The sequence below is a fragment of the Mauremys reevesii genome, linkage group 10, assembly GCF_016161935.1.
Source record: "Mauremys reevesii isolate NIE-2019 linkage group 10, ASM1616193v1, whole genome shotgun sequence".
Classification (NCBI taxonomy): Eukaryota; Metazoa; Chordata; order Testudines; family Geoemydidae; genus Mauremys; species Mauremys reevesii.
Window position 1 is genome coordinate 47,917,025 of NC_052632.1, and position 21,151 is coordinate 47,938,175.

The 21,151-nt window shown below is 50.3% G+C and overlaps 1 protein-coding gene across 7 annotated transcripts in view; it reads left to right on the forward strand.

Moving 5' to 3' along the window:
• IFT140 (intraflagellar transport 140) overlaps positions 1–21,151 on the forward strand; it is a 261,963-nt gene that overhangs the window by 128,368 nt on the left and 112,444 nt on the right. For all 7 annotated transcript variants that reach the window (XM_039490901.1, XM_039490902.1, XM_039490900.1 and 4 more), the window contains one exon: positions 12,783–12,910. In XM_039490901.1, coding sequence (XP_039346835.1) covers positions 12,783–12,910 — 128 coding nt within the window. The remainder of the gene's footprint in view (positions 1–12,782; positions 12,911–21,151) is intronic.

Consider the following 21,151-nt stretch of genomic DNA (forward strand, 5'->3'; position numbering starts at 1 on the left):
GGAAGACCTGCCGGAGCTTCCCCACGCCACCTACGAAGAGGAGCTGCTAGGAACCTCCCCACCACCGTGGTGTTACCCCGAGGAACCCCCGGAGCAGAATTGGCCGGACTTCCCCGAGGACTTACCAGAACTACCCCCCAGCCTGGGGGGTGAGGAACCCATGCAGTGGGACTTCCCGGGACTGGACGCCGCGGACCAGGTAGGCCCCAAGGGGGATATTGGAAGTGGCCCGGGGGCAGCCGACCTCAGCCAGGCTGCTGACCAGACCGTACCCATGTCAGTGTGTTGCAGTCAGGATCCCCACTGACCGTCAGTGGTAGCAACTGCTGTTTAGGGCCCCGGGCCGGGACACAGTGGAGTGGGTGGGCCTGTGTCCCCCCTGCCACCCCACTCACGGGTGGCAGTTTTCCCCCTCACGTTTAGTGCTCAGCCCTGCTACAAGAGGCCTGAGCCTTCCCTGAACTGTTTATTGCTCAGCCCTGCTGCAAGAGGCCTGAGCTCCCTTGTACTGTTTAGTGCTCAGCCCTGCTGCAAGAGGCCTGAGCCTTCCTTGAACTGTTTATTGCTCAGCCCTGCTGCAAGAGGCCTGAGCTCCCTTGTACTGTTTAGTGCTCAGCCCTGCTACAAGAGGCCTGAGCCTTCCTTATACTGTCTATTGCTCAGCCCTGCTGCAAGAGGCCTGAGCTCCCTTGTACTGTTTAGTGCTCAGCCCTGCTGCAAGAGGCCTGAGCCTTCCTTATACTGTCTATTGCTCAGCCCTGCTGCAAGAGGCCTGAGCTCCCTTGTACTGTTTATTGCTCAGCCCTCCTTCTACAGTTTACGGCCCCGCCTTGTGGCCCCAGGCCGGAGCCCCGGAGACTCTGACTCTGTTGCCTAGCCTTAAAGGGACAGGACAGAGCCCCCGTGAGACCAGCGGGCCGGTGTGGCTCCCCTCCTCCCCTCAGAGGGTTGAGCCCCGGACCCACCTGTCACATCTCCCCACGCCATTCTTCTCCTGCCTGACCATCAATAACATCTGGACTTCTACACTCAAGAACAATGTATAGAGATGACATCATGGATACCCATGGATGAGTCCCCCCCATGCCTTTCCCTACACACTGGCAGTAATGGGATCCTTTGGGACCTTATAGAAGGCAAGATATCAGACCTCCTAGCCCACACTGGGAAGGCAGCAGATCCCCGCTGCCATCTTTGGTGACTGCGATGTCCAAACCTGAAGAAAAGCCCATAAAGGAACTGGCGGAGAGTATAGAACAAGAAATCTTCCCCAATATCAACAACTCCTTATCTTCTGCAGGTGAAGCAACTATGCCTCCCCCACCAATGACCACTGAAGACTTTAAACAGTTTCAGGAGTTGTTCAAAAGGGTAGCAGATTATCTGAAAATAGCTCTTGAAGAGATACCGGAAGCACAACATGAGCTGCTTGACATTTTACAGACATCCTCAACATCTAAAATTGCTAAGAAAGCCTGACAGACTCCTGCCACCTTACCACCTACGTGTGAGGGGGCCAACACAAAATATTATGTCCCCTCAAAAGGTACGGAGTTCTTATTTATCCACCCCACACCAAATTCTCTCGTTGTAGAGGTGGCCAACCAGAGAGGGAGACAACAATAGTATAGGCCAGGGGTAGGCAACCTATGGCACGGGTGCCGAAAGTGGCACGTGAGCTGATTTGCAGTGGCACTCACACTGCCTGGGTCCTGGCCACCAGTCTGGGGGTCTCTGCATTTTAATTTAATTTTAAATGAAGCTTTTTAAACATTTTTAAAAGCCTTATTTACTTTACACACAACAGTAGTTTAGTTATATATTATAGACATAGAAAGAGACCTTCTAAAAATGTTAACATGTATTACCGGCACGCGAAACCTTAAATTAGAGTGAATAAATGAAGATTCGGCACACAACTTCTGAAAGATTGCTGATCCCTGGTATAGGCCCACCCCTTCCAACAAGGATGGTAAAAGCCTAGACCTGTTTGGTTGCAAGGTCTATTCCTCCTCCACATTACAGTAACTCAGAGTTGCCAACTATGTTGCACTGCTGGCCAAATATAATCACAGGAACTACGGTAAATTTATGGATTTTATTGACATTCTGGAGGAAAAAAGAGACCAATTTAAATAATTGTTTTCCAAAGGACAGCTTATAGCAAGGACAGCATTATGGGCATCCCTGGATACAGCAGACACAGTAGCAAGATCCGCGTCCACTGCTATAGTCATGCGTTCAGCTTCATGGTTGAACTCCTCAGGTTTCCCATGTGAAATCAATCCACAGTGGAAGACCTGCTGTTCAACGGTGAGATGCTCTTTGCAGCAAAAACTAATGAGGTGTTACACACCATAAAGGACTCCCCGGGCGACCCTCTGCACGCTTGGCATCTATACACATGCCACAAAGCGGAGGCAAAACAGGTTCCGAGCATACCAGTGGAACAGATATCAACCTTATCCATAACAACAACATCACCCTTATGAACAACAAAGGCAGAGACAGAGACCACAAAGACAGAGACCACCACCATCATCAGCATCTCAACTTTCTTCATGTTCAACGCAGCAAATTTTAAAGATTGGTTGAGGGTCTGAATGACCTCCCACTTATTACAGTGCTGACGACACCATCCATATACCCATTCGGAGACCGCCTCTTCCCCTTCTACCTGAGGTGGTATTCACTCACCATGGACAAATGGGGCCTAGAAATCATCAATACGGGCTATTCCATCCCATTTATCTCTATTCCCACCTTCCCCTCCCTCTTCAGGGACCCTTCTCACGAGCATCTACTGCATTAAGAGAGAAATCATCTGATGCAACTAGGTGCAATGGAACAAATTCCCACTCACCACAGAGGGAAGGTTTTCTATTCCCATTGCGTCTTAACCCAGAAGAAAAATGAGGGGTGGCGGCCCATCTTGGATCTCAGAAAACAAGTTTGTCAGAAGACAAAGATTCAGGATGGTCACATTAGCAACAATCATACCCGCACTGGAACAACGGGACTGGTTTTCAGGCCTCTACCTACAAGAAGCTTATTTTCATATTACCATACATCCTGTCCACAGGAGGTTCTTGAGATTCACACTTGGAACAGACCACTACCAATACCAAGTCTTATCTTTTGGTCTATCCACCTTGAGTCTTTTCCAAAGCCTTGCAAATAGTGGTGGCACACCTAAGAAAACAAGGAATCATAATTTCCCTTATCTAGACACTGCCTACTGAAACCCAATCTCGAGAGGAGGTCATCTGGATCACTCGACAGACTATTTCTTCCTTTCAATACCTGGGTGTACAAATAAATGAGAAAAAAATCAACCGTAAGCCCTATTCAACAGCTGGAATTCATTGGGGCTTACCTCCATTCAGTGGAAGCCAAAGTGTCACTACCAACAAGCAGGTTCTACTCAATGAACAATCTCACCGATATGGTAAGGAACAGTCCACATGTAACAGCCCGCACTTGCTTCCAACTTTTAGGCCACATGGCTGCAAGCATATTCGTGATAAAACATGTGCGCCTGCACATGTGCTGTCTGCAGGGCTGGTTAGCAACCATCTACAGGCTGCACAAACACTGCTTAAACAGATGACTCACAATATTTGCCAAAATCAAGACATCGCTCATGTGGTGGTGTAGACGGGCCGACTCACCCCTGCGGCGCCTCCTGTTGGTGACTCCGGGAATTAGCTCTGTCCAGCGCTGGAGCGCCCTCTGCAGGCCGGTGATCCGCCTCCCTGGACCCGGTGCCCTTTTACATGGGGGTGCTTCCCCCTGGCAGTAACCCCTTTTCTCTCAGGGCTTCCCCTTCTCAGGGAACCCCCTCCCGCTATCCCTACCTTGCCTCAGTGTATGGCTACTGCCAGTCATTGTCTAGCCCCACGTCCTGGGGCAGACTGCAGTATCAGCCAATTCATCACTGGCAAGGAGGGTTTGGGCCTGCTGCCTTGGCCTACCCCTGGGCCGCCCTCTGCAACCCCTAGTACCTGTTAGCCCCCTGCTAGGCCGCAGCCTGGGGCTTTCCAGGCTGGAGCTCCCCAGCTCCTTAGCCTTTCCCCAGCCCTGCTTCACTCAGGTATCCAGTCTCAAGCTCCCTGCAGCTAGGCTCTTCTCTCTCTATAGGCAGAGAGAGACTCTCTTGCTTCTGGCTTCCCTGGCCTTTTATAGGGGCCAGCTGTCGCTCAGTTTGGGGCGTGGCCTCACCTGCAGCCACTTCCTCAATCAACCCAGCCTTGAGAGCAGCCGCTCTCAAGCCCTGCCAGGTCGCTTTTAAAACCCCTCAGGGCAGGAGCAGGGGTCCACCCTGCTACAGGTGGACACAACCCAGCAATTTCTGTTCAGGGATCCCATTCATGCAGGATTCACAACAGACGCCTACCTCATAGGATGGGAAGCACACATGCAACAACACAAAATTCAGGGATGGTGGTCCCCCAAAGAAACGAACCTGCACATAAATCTGTTAGAACTTTGGACAGTTCTCAGTGCTTGCTTCCACTTCCTGCCTATGCTAAAGAACCAGAACATGCAAGTAATGACCAACAACATTGCTTGCATGTTCTGCGTAAATAGACAAGGAGGAGCCCAATCACACTCACTTTGCACCGAAGCCATGGAACTTTGGAACTGTTGCATCCGAGACAATATCAGCATCTTGGCCTCCTATCTACCAGGATGCCAGAACACTACTGCGGACACACTCAGTAGAAAAATTCACGAATGGGAGATGAATGACGTGATATTACACAACATATTCCAACAGTGGGGCCCCTTTGCAACAGATCAAAACAACAAATGTCTGTAATTCTGCTCTAGAGCAGGATTCGGACCCCAATCGATGGGGGGAATGCATTCCTCCTAAAATGGCAAGCCCCTCTATTATATGTGTTTCCACCCATACCAGCGTTAACGAGAGTGATACACAAAAGAAGAACCAACAAAGCCAGGATCATCCTGATAGCTCTATCACAAGACGCAGGAAAGACTCACCACCTGAACCTAGAGATGCTCCACCTGAAAGTGTGGTTTCTCCATGGTTCACTCATGATTAACTAGCCTGCTTGAAACAGGTCAAGCATACCCTACTAAACAGTAGAAGGTAAAACTTACCTGCGGAAGTGGAAGAGATTCACTGCATGGTGCACTGACAAACATGTCACTGTGGTCTCAGCACTCCTGCCTTTCATATTAGATTACATACTCGACTTAAACTCTGGACTGTCTCTTAGTTTGACTAAAGTACACCTAGCTGCTATCAACACCTTCTACCAAAAAATTGATAGCACAATACTATTTGCCCATCCAATCACTAAACGCTTACTCAAAAGAATTCAGACAATCCACCCTGAACTGCATGCACCCACACCGCCATGGGACCTGAATTTTGTTTTTAAATATTTTACTAGATCACCATTTGAATTCCTGGTGACTTGCTCTTTACTACACTTTTCCTTAATAGCAATCACATCAGCCAGACATGTGGGTGAGATAGGGGCACTCATGGCATATTCATTATATACCATATTTTTTAAGGAAAAGGTTACTATGAGGACACATCCAAAATTTATGCCCAAAATTTCTTCATCTTTCCACATTAATCAACTTCTACACCTCCCTGCATTTCCCCCCAAACCATATGAGAATGCACAGGAAGCTACTCTACACATCTTAGACATTTGACAAACTCTGGCATTCTACCTGGATAGAACCAAACCGTTTAGAAAATCCCCAAAACTATTCATATCTGTGGCAGAATGATCTAAGGAGGTGCTATATCAGTGCAGAGACTATCAAAATGGATTTCAGGTTGTATTCATCTATCCTATCAACTAACCGGCATACAACCTCCAGCGGGCACCAGAGCGCATTCTAACAGATCAGTGGTTTCATCCATAGCCTTTCTTAAGGTCCCACTCACAGATATATATATATAGAGAGAGAGAGTTCCCACCTGGCCTCTGAAGCACACATTTGCAAGACACTATGCAATTACACAAAGCCCAGAATCAGATGCACAGCTGTGCTAGTGGTGTTATCCTCTATTAACCAAAGCTCCTTCCATCCTCATGAGGGCACTGCTCTAGAGTCACCCGAAGTGGAGCACCCACAGGGACATCACTCAAAGAAGAGGAGCAGGTTACTCACCTTGTGCAGTAACTGAGGTTCTTCAAGATGTTCCCCCCCATGGGTGCTCCACAACCCATCCTCCCCTCTACTTTGGAGTCCGTAAAAGTACTCTACAGTAGAGAAGGAACTGAGGGGTACAGGTCGCGCATGCACTAGATAAGGTGTCAACGGTGCTGCGAGATAGGCATCATGCACGTGCTACCCACACAGGCACTGCTGCTGAACCTCTCCGAGCAAAGGTGCAGGGATGCACCAACACCTGAAATGGAGCACTCACAGGGAGTCACCTTGAAGAACCTCAGTTACTGCACAGGGTGAGTAACCTTCTCTTCAGTATGCCCCTAGATCTCGCAGTTGCAGACCCGTGGATGCTCCCTCTTAGACCAGACTTGCTGTCACAGAACCACGGGCAGATTCTCCATCCAAATCTAGTAGGCCTGCACTTGATGTCTTGGCTGCTGCATGGCTAAATCTGGATGAGAGAGCATGCTTGGAGCAGGTCTAGTGAATTTTGTTAGGTAGCAGAAAGCTCTGAACTAGGGCAACCTACCTGGCCAATTGGAAACGCTTCACTTGCTGGGCAGCCGAGCAGAACCTGTGCCCATCACAGGCATCGTTGTAGTCCATCTTGGAATATCTTCTTCACCTGATGCAGCAAGACCTTTCACTGTCTTCAGTCAAGGTTCATCTGGTGGCCATCTTGGCGTTCTGTCCCCCAATCTGAGGCAGATTGGTCTTCGCACAGGAGATGACAAGGAAGTTCATTAAAGGGTTGGAGAGATTCTACCCACAGGTCCGTGACCAATTCTGCTTTGGGACTTCAACCTGGTACTCTTTAGGCTCACAAGGCCTCCGTTTGAGTCCTTGGCATCCTTGCTGCTTCTCTCATGGAAGGTCACTTTCCTGGTGGCAATCACTGGCCAGGAGAGTTTCAGAGCTTCATCCTTAACCTCAGGGCCTCCTTACACTGTTCTTTAAAGAGAAGGTCCAACTGCGTATCCACCCAACCTTTCTACCCAAGATGGTATTGCAGTTCCATGTCAACCAAGACATTTTTCTGCCAATCTTATTCCCAAAACCATAAGTCAGGAGGAAAGATGCCTACATTCTATATTGACTGGATGAGCCCCTTACATAGATCAATGCAGCTGTTTGTTGCAGTCGCAGATAGAATGAAAGGTCTCCTGGTGTCCTCACAGAGGATTTCATCCTGGATTACGGCCTGTATCTGGGCATGCTATGAGCAAGTGAACGTTCTGCCTCTGGCCATTGTGAAGGTCCATTCTACCAAGGGCACAAGTATCTTCAGTGGCCCTCCTGACGCAAATACTGATCCAGGACATCTGCAGGGTTGCAACATGGTTGTTGATCCACAGGTTTGCGTCTCATTATGCAATCACCCAACAAGCCAGAGACGACTCCAGTTTCAGGAATGCTGTGTTGCTATTGGCACACCCATGAACTCCTAGCCTACCTCCAAGGACAATGCATGTGAGTCACCTAACATGGAATAGACATGAGCAAGCACTCAAAGAAGAAAAAATGGTTACTTACCTTTCATAACTGTTGTTCTTCAAGATGTGTTGCTCATGTCCATTCCATGACCTGCCCTCCTACCCTGCTGTCGGAGTTGATGGCAAGAAGGAATTTGAAGGGTGCAGGGCCAGTGGTGTCCCTTTTACTGGCGCATTTGTGCAGGCCTCCAGGGGGTGCTAGAACCAGCTCACCCAGATACCACTGGAGGGAAAATCTCCAGCAACAGTGCACATGGCGTTTGCACACCTGACATGGAATGGATATGAGCAACACATCTCAAAGGACAACATTTACGCAAGGTAAGTAACCGTTTTATTGCAGCATTGTGCTAGTCTATGAGAATCAGAAAGAGAAACCTATGATTGTTCCCTAATATGTATGGTTATACGTAGAATAAATACAGAATTTCTGTACCAAATTCAATATAACTCAAAGGAGATAGGATAGACTGTGTTTCACTTATGTAGAGTTTTAAAAAATATGGCCACAAACATAATAAAACTATCTAGCAAACCAAATTCAATTGTGTTTTGTTTCTTGTGTCATGGAGGCTAAAAGTGCTGTGAGCATGGTATGTTTGACTCCTAGAGACAGGATGAGACTCATGTTGTACTGTGAACTCTGACTTGCTGATTGGTTAAGCACTGATAGATCTAAAGGGAATGCTATCCATTTATCCCTCTTAGCTGAAGAAAATCACAATCCTATCTTTTGGGCAGGATTGTAAAGTGAATCTTTGTGAAGATGTATGTTAAAGCTTTGGACCTGTAATGCAGCTCACAGGTGGGGAGATGTAGACAAGCGGACTCACCCCTGCGGCGCCTCCTGCTGGTGACTTCTGGGAATTAGCTCGATTCAGCTCTGGAGCGCCCTCTGCAGGCTGGTGATCTGCCTGTCCTCTGGCACCCGTGTCTCTCCCTGGACCCAGTGCCCTTTTACATGGGGTGCTGCCCCCTGGCAGTAACCCTCTCAGTCTTAGGGTCTCCCCCTCCCTGGGGAACCCCCACCCACTATCCCCACCTTGCCTCAGTATATGTCTGCTGCCAGTCATTGTTTAGCCCCTGCGCCCTGGAGCAGACTGCAGTATCAGCCTACTCATCACTGGCAAGGTTGGGTTTGGACCTGCTGCTGGGGCCTACCCCTGGGCTGCCCCCTGCAACCCCCAGTATCTGTTAGCCCAATGCTAGGCTGCAGCCTGGGGCTTTCCAGGCTAGAGCTCCCCAGCTCCTCAGCCTTTCCCCAGCCCTGCGTCACTCAGGTAACTCCCCAGCTCCCCGCAGCCAGGCCCATCTCCCTCTATAGCTAGAGAGAGACTCTTCTCTTCCTGGCTTCCCTGGCCTTCTTATAAGGCCCTGTTGCTCCATTTGGGGTGTGGCCCCAGCTGCAGCCACTTCCCCCAATCAGCCCAGCCCCAGCCCTCTGCAGGGCTTTTCTAACCCCTTCCAGGCTGGAGCGGGTGGTCACCCCGCTACATGAGACTTTGACAGAGGGACCACCAGGAAGACCAGTTCTTCTTCACGTGCTTGCTCATGTCAGTTCCATTGTCTGTTTGCACGCGCCTATGTGCATGCACCCATGTATGCGGTTGTCAGATACTTTTTCCTTAGGGGTAGTATATCATGCACCTCCAGCCCTATGCCTTCTCAGTTCCTTCTTACTGCCTGTGGTGGTCAGTCAGAGCACCTCTGTCCCTTGCTTCACAAGTGGTCAGCGGTTCTCTCCTATCTCAGCTGTGTGCTTCTAGCTGTAAATAGTTTAATCATTGTTAGTTAGCTGTTAAGTGTCTAGTTAGATAGTGTCCTGGTGGGGATTTTGCCCCAGGTGGGGCATGCCCCAGTTTCCAGATTTCAAGCCTATGCCTGTTAGTGACCTGCAAGATAGTTGTCTAAGCTGCCTCAGGGAATCCCACATAAAGGAGCGCTGTCACATCTGTAAGAACTTTTGTCCTTGGACACAGAGAGAGCGCAACGTAAGTTTCAGGGTCCTCCTGCTGCAGGCTGCCCTGTGCCCAGCTTTGGAGCCGGCATGGCCCAACATGGCACACAGCACTTCAGCTTTGTTGCATAGTGCACCCCTGGCATCAGGCTCTTCCCGGCACCGATCCCCGGTGCCAAGGAAGAAAACAAAGAAGTCGGCACCAAGCAAGCCCGACCAGGGGGCTCTGGGCAAAAGACCGTGTTGGGGCCTTATGCCCACTCCAGACCCACAAAAGGGCTTAGCCCCAAGGAGTTCCTCCCCGCGAAAGGACCCACCACCAACTCCAGGGAACGGTGGAGGGCCCAAGCCAATGGCAGCCATTTCGGCATTCCACCCTCTGTTTCAAGGCAGGTCAGTCTTCACCCATCCTATGACGGCACAGTTTTTGAAAGGTCTGGAGCGCCTGTGCCCGCATATCCGGGACCGGTTCTCTCCTTGAAGCTTGTGCTGTCAAGACTCATGGGACCCCCCTTCGATCTCTTGGCTTCCTGCTCCCTCCTACTTCTATCATGGAAGGTTTCCTTCTTAGTTGCTATAACTTCGGACTGTAGGGTATCCGAGATCAGGGCGCTCATGTCGGAACCACCTTATACGATCATCTATAAGGACAAGGTCCAGCTGCGTCTACACCCGGCATTTCTGCCCACGGTTGTCTCCCAGTTCCATACTGGCCAATACATATTCTTACTGGTCCTTTGTCCAAAGTCTCATGCAATGGATGAGGAACGCAAGCTGCATACCCTGGACATCAAATGGGCACTGGCCTTCTACCTAGATAGAACAAAGCTGTTCCGAAAGTCTACGCAGTTGTTTGTTGCTGTCGCAGACAGGATGAAGGGTCACCCAGTGTCTGCCCAGAGAATTTAGTCTTGTATCATGGCCTGCATCTGTTACTATTATGAGCTGGCAAAGGTGTCCCCACTCGCAATCGTGACGGCTCACTCAACTAGGGCGCATTGGCAGTCTTCCTTGCTCAAGTGCTGATCCAGGAAATTTGCTGGTCATAGACTCATAGACTTTAAGGTCAGAAGGGACCATTATGATCATCTAGTCTGACCTCCTGGACAACGCAGACCACAGACTCTCACCCACCCACTCCTGTATCAAACCTGTGTCTGAGCCATTGAAGTCCTCAAATCATGGTTTAAAGACTTCAAGATGCAGAGAATCTTCCAGCAAGTGACCCGTGCCCCATGGTGCAGAGGAAGGCGAACCCCCCCCCAGGGCTTCTGCCAATCTGCCCTGGAGGAAAATTCCTTCCTGACCCCAAATATGGCGATCAGCTAAACCCTGAGCATGTGGGCAAGACTCACCAGCCAGACACCCAGGAAAGAATTCTCTGTAGTAACTCAGATCCCACCCCATCTAACATCCCATCACAGGCCATTGGGCAATTTACCGCTTATAGTCAAAGATCAATTAATTGCCAAAATTATGCTATCCCATCATACCATCCCCTCCATAAACTTATCAAGCTCAGTCTTGAAACCAGATATGTCTTTTGCCCCCATTGCTCCCCTTGGAAGGCTGTTCCAGAACTTCACACCTCTCTGATGGTTAGAAACCTTCATCTAATTTCAAGTCTAAACTTCCTGATGGCCAATTATATCCATTTGTTCTTGTGTCTGCATTGGTACTGAGCTTAAATAATTCCTCTCCCTCCCTGGTATTTATCCCTCTGATATATTTATAGAGAGCAATCATATCTCCCCTGAGCCTACTTTTGATTAGGCTAAACAAGCCAAGCTCTTTCAGTCTCCTTTCATAAGATAGGTTTTCCATTCCTCGGATCATCCTAGTAGCCCTTCTCTGAACCTGTTCCAGTTTGAATTCATCCTTCTTAAACATGGGAGACCACAACTGCACACAGTATTCCAGATGAGGTCTCTCCAGTGCCTTGTATAACGGTACTAACACCTCCTTATCTCTACTGGAAATACCTCTCCTGATGCATCCCAAGACCGCATTAGCTTTTTTCACAGCCATATCACATTGGCGGCTCATAGTCATCCTGTGATCTACCAATACTCCGAGGTCCTTCTCCTCCTCTGTTACTTCCAACTGATGAGTCCCCAGGTTATAACAATAGTTCTTGTTATTAATCCCTAAATGCATGACCTTGCGCTTTTCACTATTAAATTTCATCCTATTACTATTACTCCAGTTTACAAGGTCATCCAGAACTTCCTGTATGATATCCCAGTACTTCTCTGTCTTGGCAATACCTCTCAGCTTTGTGTCATCCGCAAACTTTATTAGCACACTCCCACTTTTTGTGCCAAGGTCAGCAATAAAAAGATTGGTCCCAAAACTGATCCCTGAGGAACTCCACTAGTAACCTCCCTCCAGCCTGACAGTTCAGCTTTCAGTATGACCCGTTGTAGTCTCCCCTTTAACCAGTTCCTTATCCACCTTTCAATTTTCATATTGATCCCCATCTTTTCCAATATGTCATCCGTCCACACATTAGCTTCGCACTATGCGCTGACCCGACAAGCTCAAGATGACGTGGTTTCGGCAGAGCCAGTGCTTCAATCTGCAAGACTGAATTCCGAGTCCACCTCGGAGGATTCTGCTTGTGAGTCACCTACAATGGAATCGACATGAGCAAACACTCGAAGAAAAAAAAATGTTTACCCACCTTTTCATAACTGTTGTTCTTTGAGATGTGGTGTTCGTGTTCATTCCTCCTGCCCCTCTGTTGGAGTTGTCAGCAAGAAGGAATTGAAAGGGCGTAGGGCCGGCAGCGCCTGATATACCGCAGTGTGAGCGGAGCACCCCAGAGGGCACCTCAGCTGGCTCAATGGATACCGCTAAGGGAAAAGTCTCTGACAGCTGCACAAGTGAGTGCACACACAACTACAATGGAGTGGACATGAGCAACACATCTTGAAGAACAACAGTTACAAAAAGGTGGGTAACTGTCTTCCCCCTCCCTGTCCCCCGGTCTATTGTATAGCTGTTCCTAGATAGGATAGTATCAAGAAATTGCTATGATGCACTTATTAATTGGTGGTGGTGGTTGGGATAAAACAGAAGTGGGCTTGATGTGCAAGCTTAATTGACAGAAAAACCTCCCTGTCGGAAAGTTAACATTTAAAGTTGCTGCTATCTCCCCTCCCCAGGGTACTGTCAAACAGCTGCTGGTGTTCTCTGAAGCAGAGGGGAATCCCTGCCTGTTGGATATCTGCGGGAATTTCCTGGCTGTGGGAACGGACTTGGCTCACTTTAAAATCTTTGATCTCTCTCGCAGGTATTGTTAAGCGTTTACAAGGGTTGGAATCTATAGCTCAGGTTTCTTTTCTTCTTTTTTTTTTTTTAATTAATCTTAAGGGAATTTTATACTGGTGAAAAATGCTAAAATGACAACCATGGAGACTGAATTCATAGAATAGGTACGTCAAAGGCAGTGGGAGTGCAGGCTTTCTCATGCCGCATGCCCTGTAGAGGTTATCTTGCCTATTCAGTCCTTGGCTTCTTTTTAAAAAAAAAGTGTATATATTTTTTACTTTATAGACTCCTGCCAAATTTTGCTGCTCTACCTTCAGTGTTTTCAGGGAGAAGCTGAGGTTAGAAGATCCAGCCTTACCTAGTGAAGTGTATTGCCAGTTCAATAGTATCTGATAAACTGATGTTGTTTTATACACTCACAAATCACTCTTGTGAGAATTTGACCCTTTTGTATTATCAAGCTCTTCTTTGAGTGCTTGTTCATGTCAATTCCAATCAGGTGTGAGCGCGCTACGTGCATGACAGCTGGAAGATTTTTCCCCTAGCAGTATCTGCAGGGTTGGTCTGGGTGCCCCCCCGGAGTCACATCTTCATGGTGCCCAATATAGAGCCCTGCTGACGTGACCCCCCCCACCACCAGTTCCTTCTTACCGCCTGTGACGGCTAGCTGGAACTCCATTGCTCTTTCCTCAGCAAGCGCGTGCTTCACAGTATCACCCTTTGTGTATATATAGTTAGATTTAGTAGTAGAGTAGTTACACTTAGTTTTTCTCATAAGTGTCCTTTGGGGTTCCCCCCTGCCCTGATGCTTTTCCCTGGCACTGGGGTATGCCTCAGTCCCCGGGCTTTAAGCTGTGCTCGGACTGCGGCAGGTTTATGCTGAGAAGTGACCCACACACTTCATGCTTGAATTGTCTCAGTGAGGGTCACCTTAGGGAGCATTGTAAGATCTGTAGAGGGTTTTGCCCCAGGACCCTTAAAGACAGAGAACAACACCTCTGAGTTTTGCTTATAGAGGCTGCATGTGGGCCTCATTTGGAGCCCAGTGCGGCGGACCCAGCCCCAAGTGCTGCTTCCTTGGCGCGCAGTGCTCCAGCATCGTCGATATGCAAGCCAGTGCTGAGGAAGGACTCCTCTAGAGACCCTCAGCACTGCCACAGCTCTGCGCACAGGTCCCAGACATCTGTGAGGCCCCACTCCCCGGTGCCCCACAAAACGAAGGCCAATAGAGGGCGTTCCCCAACCAGGTCTAAAGACCAGGTGGCCAGCAAGTCTCCACCAGGCACCCAATCGGTGGAGCTTCCGCTGACTCCTGCCCCAGGAGGGGTCCAGTTGAGTCTGGACCCGCACTGCTTGATGGCACCGATTCCTGGCCCAATACATTCTGTGGGTAAGCCGGCGATGATGGTGGTGATGAGGGTATCATCCCCAGCGTATCGACTCCTGGCACCGGTGGCCCGCTCCAGTCCCCGAGTTGGCATCTCTCTCCAGCACCAAGGGGCTCCACTCCTCTGTGGTCATCACAGTCGCAAACCTCAGTCGGAAGCGGAGTCATCGCGTTCCAGTAGGAGCAGAAGATCTCACTCCTGTTGCAACAGACAGCTGTACCTGGCACTGTGGCCAGGACAGTGGCAGACTCCTCAGTGGCCCTTCTGGACACCCTGGGCCTATCACTAAAGCCAGGGGCAGAGCCAGGGTTCCAGATGGGCATCAGTGGCCTCTGCTGCACACGCCTTCCGCACCAGGGATCCTGGCGGGGGCCCATCCAGCAGCCATACCGACATCAATGATCTCGGCACTGATTGCGGTGTTGACGATGGGGGCGCCAGTTGCTTCACATCCTTGGCACTGAGCGTGGCTCCAATCCCAGCACTGATCCTGGCACTGTCCGTAGCACCAACAGCAGCACTGGTGATCCTCGCCCCGCGGAACCCCAATGGGGCCAAGGGCAGGAAGCAGTACCAGTCACCACCTCATCCTTCTCGTCTCTGGATGAAGTGATGGCTGGCTTATCAACCTCTCCAGCCTTAGAGGACAGCAGGGTCCTACAGCAGCTGCTGAGACAGGTGGCCCAGAACCTAAACATCAAACTGGAGGAGTGGTGGAGGATGCCAACCCGATGGTCGATAGCCTTTCCCCTCCAGGGCCATCCCATATTGTGTGGCTGCTAAAGGTAATAAAAAGGTAATAATTGGAGATATACCAATCTCCTAGAACTGGAAGGGACCTTGAAAGGTCATTGAGTCCAGCCCCCTGCCTTCACTAGCAGGACCAATTTTTGCCCCAAATCCCTAAGTGGCCTCTTCAAGGATTGAACTCACAACCCTGGGTTTAGCAGGCCAATGCTCAAACCACTGAGCTATCCCTCCCCCCCTCTGGATTAAGACCATCAGTGATGCCACTAAGACCCTGTGGCAGACCCCATCCTCATTGTCACCTACCATGAAAAGGTATGAGTGGAGATATCTAGTCTCCTCCAAGTGGTATGAACACTTATATACGCACTCCCTGCTGGACTCTCTGATAGGGAATATGTCCAACCAATGCAAGCACCAGGGCTACCAGGGGCCCTCTACAAAGAATCGAGAGGCCAAAAACTGGACCTCTTCTGGAGGAAAATCTATTCAATTTGGTGGGGGGGGGTGTATTGCAGCTCCATATCGCTAGCCATCAGGCGGTGGTTAGCAGGTACAATTACAATACTTGTGGGACCATGGAAAAATTTGCAGAACTCCTGCCTATGGACTCTCACACAGCATTTTCTGAACTAGTAGAGGAGGGCAAATTGATCTCTCGTGCATCCCTTTAGGCAGTCTTAGACACTGTGGACACAGCGTCTCGCACCATGGCTACCGGGGGTAGCGTACCTACCAGGGTGGCTATGAGAAGGAGTTCCTGGCTTCAGGTCTCTAGCCTCCTGTACGAGGTACAGCAGACAGTCCAGGACCTCCCCTTTGAGGGTCAGTCTTTGTTCTCTGAGAAGACTGACTCTCGCCTGCAGAGTCTCAAGGACTCTTGGGCCACCCTGAAATCTCTGGGCCTCCACACCCCTGCCAACCAACGGCGACACTTTAGACCTCAGCCCCCACTGAGGAATTATCAACTTCAGGGTAGGCATGAGGGGTCGCGCAGGAAGAGTAAGAACTCGAGGAAGAGACCTCATCCCTCCTCTGGGCAGGGCTCTGGCCAGTCTAAACCCTCCTGAGGCCAAAAACAGGCCTTTTGAAGGTGCGCCCTGGGGCGATGCACCAGTGCAAAGACTGGATCCATCCTGCCTTACCTTTTCATCCCGTCTATCCCCTTTCTACCCTGCGTAGGCCAGATTACATTGGACCGTTGGGTGCTTCACACGGTAGAGAGGGGATATTCACTTCAATTTTCTGCCCTCCCGCACTTCCACCACGCTTCCCCATCCCTCTTCAGGGACCCTTCTCATGAGCAACTCATACAGGAGGTGCTCTCGCTGCTTTGCTGGGAGCAATGGAAGAGGTTCCTCAGGAGCAGAAGGGCGAGGGCTTCTATTCCCAGTATTTCCTGATACTGAAAGCCAAGGGCGGGTTCAAGCCCATCCTAGACCTGCAAGAGCTCAACAAATTTATGAAAAAACTCAAGTTCCGCATGGTCTCCTTAGCCTCTATCATCTCTTCCTTGGGTCCAGGAGACTGGTATGCTGCCCTTGACTAGAAGGATGTGTACTTTCATATAGCAATCACACCGTCCCACAGAAAATACCTTAGGTGGCCGCGTTCCTCCACAGGCGGCAGGTACAGGTGTTTCCACACCTCAGCAACTGCCTGATCAAGGGCTGCTCCAGGATTCAAGTGGAATCACAAGTTGACTTTATAAGAATGATGTTTGATGAACTGGGCCTTCTGAATGTGGGGAAATCAACACTGTCCCCGGTTCACCAGATAGAATTTATAGGGGTGGTACTGGATTCAACCCAGGCCAGGACGTACCTATGGGAATCGAGGTTCCGGGCCCTGGGCGACATTATTTGGAGTCTCAGGCAGTTTCCCACCACCACAGCAAGGAATTGCCTGAAACTCCTGGGACACATGGCCGCTTGTATCTATGTGGTGCAACATGCCAGGCTCAGACTCCACGACTGGAGCAACTGGCTAGCCTCGGTGTATTGACCAGTTCGGGACAGTTTGACAGGGTTGTGACTCTGCCTCACCTGGTCCTTGACTCCCTTCTGTGGAGGCTTGACCCACAGGTGGTGTGTGCAGGGGTCCTCTTCACCAGCCCCCAGCTAACTCTCTCATTGGTTACGGACGCATCAGACTTGGGCTGGGGAGCACATTTAGGAGACCTCAGGACACAAGGCCTCTGGTCTCAGGCAGAGCTCGCTCTCCACATCAGTGTCAGAGAGCTGAGAGCAGTACTCCTGGTATGCCAACTTTTCCAAGCCCATTTAAGGAGGAAGATGTGTATCAGTGATGACAGACAACACCACAGTGATGTTTTATATCAACAGACATGGAGGGGGCACGCTCCTTTCCCCTGTGCCAGGAAGCCCTCATGTGTGGGACTTCTGCGTAGAGCATTCGATACACCTGCAAGCATCATACCTCCCTGGGGTACAGAATGAGTTAGCGGATTATCTCAGCAGGTTGTTCCATGGCCACAAGTGGTCCCTGTGCCCGGACATCGCGAACTCTATTTTCCAGCAGTGGAGCTTTCCCCAGGTAGACCTCTTTGCCATGCGACACAACAGGAAGTGTCAGCAATTCTTCTCCTTCCTTTGAGCAGGGGGTTGGACTAGATGACCTCCTGAGGTCTCTTCCAACCCTAATCTTCTATGATTCCTGAATCACAGCCTGGGTTCCATAATGGATGTGTTCCTCCTTCCCTGGAGAGGCCATCTCCTATACGCGTTCCCACCCGTCCCTCTCATTCATGAGGTGCTCTCAAGATACAGAGGGCTCAAGCAGTTGTGATATTGATAGCTCCAGCCTGGCTCCGCCAGCACTGGTACACGTTGCTCCTGGACATGTCCGTGGAAGCCCCAGTCACCTTGCCGCTCTTCACGGACTTGATAATCCAGGATCATGGCCATCTCCAGCGCCTGAACCTTGAGTAGTTGAACCTCACAGCATGGAAGCTCCATGGCTGAACCCAATGGAGCTCTCCTGCTCAGACCCAGTTAGACAAGTTCTCCTTGGCAGTAGGAGACCCTCCACCAGAGCTACCTACCTTGCCAAGTGGAAGAAATTTTCAATCTGGCCGGCGCAGCATCATTTGTCCCTTATGATTGGCTCTATGCCACTCATACTGGACAACCTTCTCCATCTCAAGCAGCAGGGTCTGTCCATGTCATCAGTACGGGTTCACTTGGCCACCATTTCTTCCTTCCATCCAGGCACAGAGGGCCGGTCAGTCTTTGCCAACCCTATGGTCAGCCGTTTCCTCAAAGATCTCCACAGGCTATATCTGCAAGTCCGACAGCTGGTCCCGGCCTGGGACCTCAACCTGGTCCTTTCTATACTGACAATGCCGCCCTTTGAACCGCTAACAACATGCTCCCTGCAGGGCCGCCCAGAGGATTCAGAGGGCCTGGGGTCTTCAGCGGTGGGGGTCCTTCCGCTCCGGGTCTTCGGGGCACTTCGGCAGTGGGTCCCAGAGCAAGTGAAGGACCTGCCGCCGAAGACCTGGAGCAGAAGAAGCTCCAGGTCTTCAGCAGCAGGTCCTTCACTCGCTCCAGGTCTGTTTGGTGGCACTGAAGGACCTGCCGCTGAAGACCCGCCGAAAACTCTCGTGGGGGCCCCTGTGGGGCCCGGGGCAAATTGCCCCACTTGCCCCACCCTCTGGGCGGCCCTGGCTCCATGCTCTACCTCTTGTACAAGGTGGCATTTCTGGTAGCAATAACCTCAGCCAGGAGGGTGTCTGAGCTCAAGAGCCTAACATCAGAGCCTCCTTGTTCTTTAAGGACAAGGTTCAGCTCCGGCCTCACCCAGCTTTCTCCCAAAAGTTGTCTAGCAATTTCACGTCAACCAGGACATCTTCCTCCCAGTGTTCTATCCTAAGCCACACTCAAGTAGCAGGGAGCAGAGGCATCATTCGTTGGATGTCCACAGAGCATTAGCCTTTTACATTGAGAGAACAAAGCCGTTCTGAAAGTCCATTCAACTATTTGTGGCTGTGGCAGACAGAATGAAGGGTCATCCAGTCTTCTCTCAACTAATTTCATCGTGGATCACATCCAGCATCCAAAAGTGCTTTAACCTGGCAGGGGTGCCTGCCCCTCTGCTCACTGCACACTCCACCAGGGCTCAGGCTTTTTCAGCTGCATTCCTGATGCAGGTTCCCCCCCATGAAATATGCAGAGCGGCGACGCGGTCCTCCATACATAGTTTCACCGCACATTATACGATTACCCAGCAGGCCAGAGATGATGCAGCCTTTGGTAGAGCGGTGCTCCAATCAGTGGACAACTCCAACCCTGCCTCCTGAACTTAGGCTTGGGAGTCACCTGATTGGAATTGACATGAACAAGCACTCGAAGAAGAAAAAAGTTACTCACCTTCTCATAAGTGTTGTTCTTCAAGATGTGTTGTTCATGTCCATTCCAATACCCACCCTCCTACCCTGCTGTTGAAGTAGCTGGCAAGAAGGAACTGAGGGGGGTTCGGGTCAGCAGGGCCCTATATTGAGTGTCATGAAGGCGCGACTCCATGGGGTGCCCAGACTGACCCTACGGATACTGCTAGGGGAAAAATCTTCCAGCTGTCGTGCACGCGGTGTGTGCACACCTGATTGGAATGGACATGAACAGGGTCGCCCAGAGGATTCAGGGGGCCTGGGGTCTTCGGCAGCGGGGGCGGGGGGCACCGCTTCGGCAGCAATTTGGTGGCAGGGGGTGCTTCCGCTCCGGGACCTGCCACCGAAGTGCCCTGAAGACCCGTGGTGGGGGCCTCCCGCCACCGAATTGCCGCCGAAGACCCAGCACTTCGGCGGCAGGTCCCACTTCAGCTGTAATTCGGCGGCGGGGTGTCCTTCCAGAGCAGAAGGACCCCCCGCCACCGAATTGCCGCCGAAGACCCGGAGTGGAAGAAGCTCCGGGGCCCCCGGAGTGAGTGAAGGACCCCGCTCCAGGGGCCCTGAGAAACTCTCGTGGGGGCCCCTGTGGGGCCCAGGGCCTGGGGCAAATTGCCCCACTTGCCCCCTCCTCTGGGCAGCCCTGGACATGAACAGCATATCTCGAAGCACAATCGTTATGAGAAGGTGAGTAACCATTTTTTCTAGGTCTGAGATTTGGGCTCAAGGGTAATGGCTTCAGCGATGTCACTGCTGCTTCTCCATGAGTTTGAATTCTCAGTGTGGACTTGGACTCATAATCTCACAGAGCAAGAAATTCATGCACTGTTGTAAGCAGCACATATAGCGCATTCAGGGCTTCCAGATCTTCAGTGTTTGTTTCCATCATTACTCCAATAATCAATGACTATTTCTTTGGGGATAAATACAATGTTTTCACTGGAGTGGAGTTTGCATGGCTTATCTCTTTTTTTTATTTTTTTCCTAGAGGGAAGGGAAACTTGAAATAATTACCTTTTCCCCCACAATGATTTCCATCTGGGGTGACACTGAGTAACAGCATCATGGTTTGTCACTGTCATTCACTAGCCAAAGCCTTCTGTGGTAAGGCTGGTGATGGCTCAGTGAGTAGCTTGATACTCTCCCATGTAGGAAACCTGGCTTTAGGAACAGAACAGGGTGTTTTGCAGATCTCGCTGAGAACATAAGCAATACTTTTGGGCAGTGGGGGAGGAGTCCACAAAAACTTTCTCAAGGTGATGACTTCAGTCTATAAAGCACTTTGTGGATTGGATCTTAGATACTTAAGACAATCTATTTCCCTTTGTACTTAGTAGTTGAGAACAATTTGGATATTTCTACTGCCAACCCGTAAGTACAAACATAAGAGGAGTAGAGGGTCCTCAACTTTGGAATTAACTTCCTCTATTGAATCAAAAGAGCCGAAGTTTGTTGACCTACAGGGCAGGGCATAAGCGCCCCCCCCTTTTTGGGGGGGGGGAACTTTTCCTGAGGTGAAGGGCTTAATTAAGTTCTGAAATGAGTGAGAGTTTAATATTAGTCATACTGTTATGTTGAAGTGTGCTTCTGTTCTGACAAGTGACTGTCAAACTTGTACATTTTGACTCCACACTTCTGTTCGTCATGTGTGTTCAGAGCCTTATCTGTTGACAGTTAGTGACAAAATAAATTTGAGAACCCAGCAGAACCAAGAGGGTAAGCT